Consider the following 1783-nt stretch of genomic DNA (forward strand, 5'->3'; position numbering starts at 1 on the left):
ACAGCTACGTCGGATTCAGGCATACCAACATTACGAATTTTGAAGATAGGCTGCGAATTACGAAATTACGATACGACAACGCGGATTTCAGCATACCAATTTTGCGATTCGTAACAAAAACGAGTCTACGACGGATTACAGCATAGGGTGATAGTATTAAACACACCTATGCTGTAATCCGTCGTAGATACGATTTTACTGATAGTTACGATCGGATTACAGCATACCAATTTTCGAATTTTCGGAACGGAGCTACGAATTCGTAACTACGAACACTCGGATTACAGCATAGAGATTAAAGTTTTTTTTTTTACTTGAGAAAGCAACGACACCGTATATTAGACAAAGCAACACAAACATATACGCCAAAAACTCTTGACACCAGTTAAAATTGTTTCAGCTTGCATTAATAGGTATTTTTACTTGAATGTAACTTAGGGATGAAGTAATATCGTTTAATAATTTCGTGCGAGAAGCCATTTGCAACTCGGCGTAAATGCTTCAATATAAACAATGAAAGGAATATGTTGCCACATGGGCCAAGCAATATAAAAAATGTAAATATAATAAATAATAATAATAATAATAATAATAAATAATAAACCTTTTGCAGAGAACACCTTTCTGCGTAGGCGGCCTTCGGCCGCGCTTAGGGATTATAACCTTCACTACGCAGAATTCGCCTTTCTGTGTTACCAAAACAAAAGCAGTAAATGCTTCTGTAGTATACGACGAGGCACCCTGTAATGACAATATCTGAAGCAACCCTAAAAGAAAACAGGATATGACGTTGACAGGTGCGCACGTGCATCAGACGAGACTAAGCGACAAAAGAATAAAGAGCGCAATTTTCACACTGCATATTTCTCGTGTTTTATTATATTTAATCTTCAGTCGAAAACGTAACATTTTGGCGACGAGGATAAAAGATGGCGTTGAATGAAAGTATGATGGCAAACGTAAACCTGATGGGCGCACAATCTTTCGGCAAGCTGGAACCGTTCCAACCAACCATGGCGTGGAATAACTATAAAGAACGAATGGAGTTTTACTTCGAAGCCAATGGAATAGCTAACGATACGTCGATGAGGGCGATTTTCTTATCATGCGTCGGGGAAGCAACTTACGAAATAATCCGCCATTAACTCCAAAAGACGTATCGTCTCATGAAATCGTTGAAAAACTCGACAAACACTTTCATCCAAAACCAAATGAGATTGTGCAGCGGTTTGCGTTCCATAAGCGGCACCAGAATAGTGGGGAGACAATAGCTGATTTCGTAAAAGACTTGCGTAAACTGTCGGAACATTGTGGCTTCATGGAACTGGATAATATGTTGCGGGATCAAATTGTTTGCGGAGTGACAGATGAAGCGCTGCAAAAACGTCTTTTTAGCGAACCAAGATTAGACTTTAAACGTGCGTACGAGATAGCAATCGCCCATGAAGCGGCTTACCGCAATGTAAGGGACGTGCGCGGCAATGGTAATGACGTTTTGGCGGTGTCAATGAAGAATAAACCCAGGAAAGTAGAAAAGTTGGAGTGTTTCCGTTGAGAGGGCAGCCATTTTGCGAACAAGTGTCATTTTAAAGATAAGAAATGCAAATTTTGTCAGATAAAAGGACACTCTATGAAAGCGTGTTTTAAAAAGAGAGCACATGACCGCAAGAGACTTGCAGTCCACGCATTAGATGGAGGGGCGGAGGACACAGGGCCAGCGGCAGAAGAAAATAATTACTTTTATGAACTCAATACAGTTCAAGCCACGTCCACAAAAAAGATT

General features: G+C 40.3%; 1 protein-coding gene across 1 annotated transcript; it reads left to right on the plus strand.

Annotated features, from left to right (window-relative positions):
- Positions 1-1136: 1136 nt before the first annotated feature.
- Positions 1137-1575, plus strand: LOC118748513 (the record flags this gene model as incomplete). The annotated part of the gene is given in 1 exon segment (XM_036483023.1): positions 1137-1575. A coding segment is annotated over 1 exon segment (419 nt), but the record flags the coding sequence as incomplete, so codon positions are not given.
- Positions 1576-1783: the final 208 nt, after the last annotated feature.

Source organism: Rhagoletis pomonella, unplaced genomic scaffold, assembly GCF_013731165.1.
Source record: "Rhagoletis pomonella isolate Grant_MI unplaced genomic scaffold, Rhpom_1.0 Rhpom_scaffold_00001, whole genome shotgun sequence".
Taxonomy (NCBI): Eukaryota; Metazoa; Arthropoda; class Insecta; order Diptera; family Tephritidae; genus Rhagoletis; species Rhagoletis pomonella.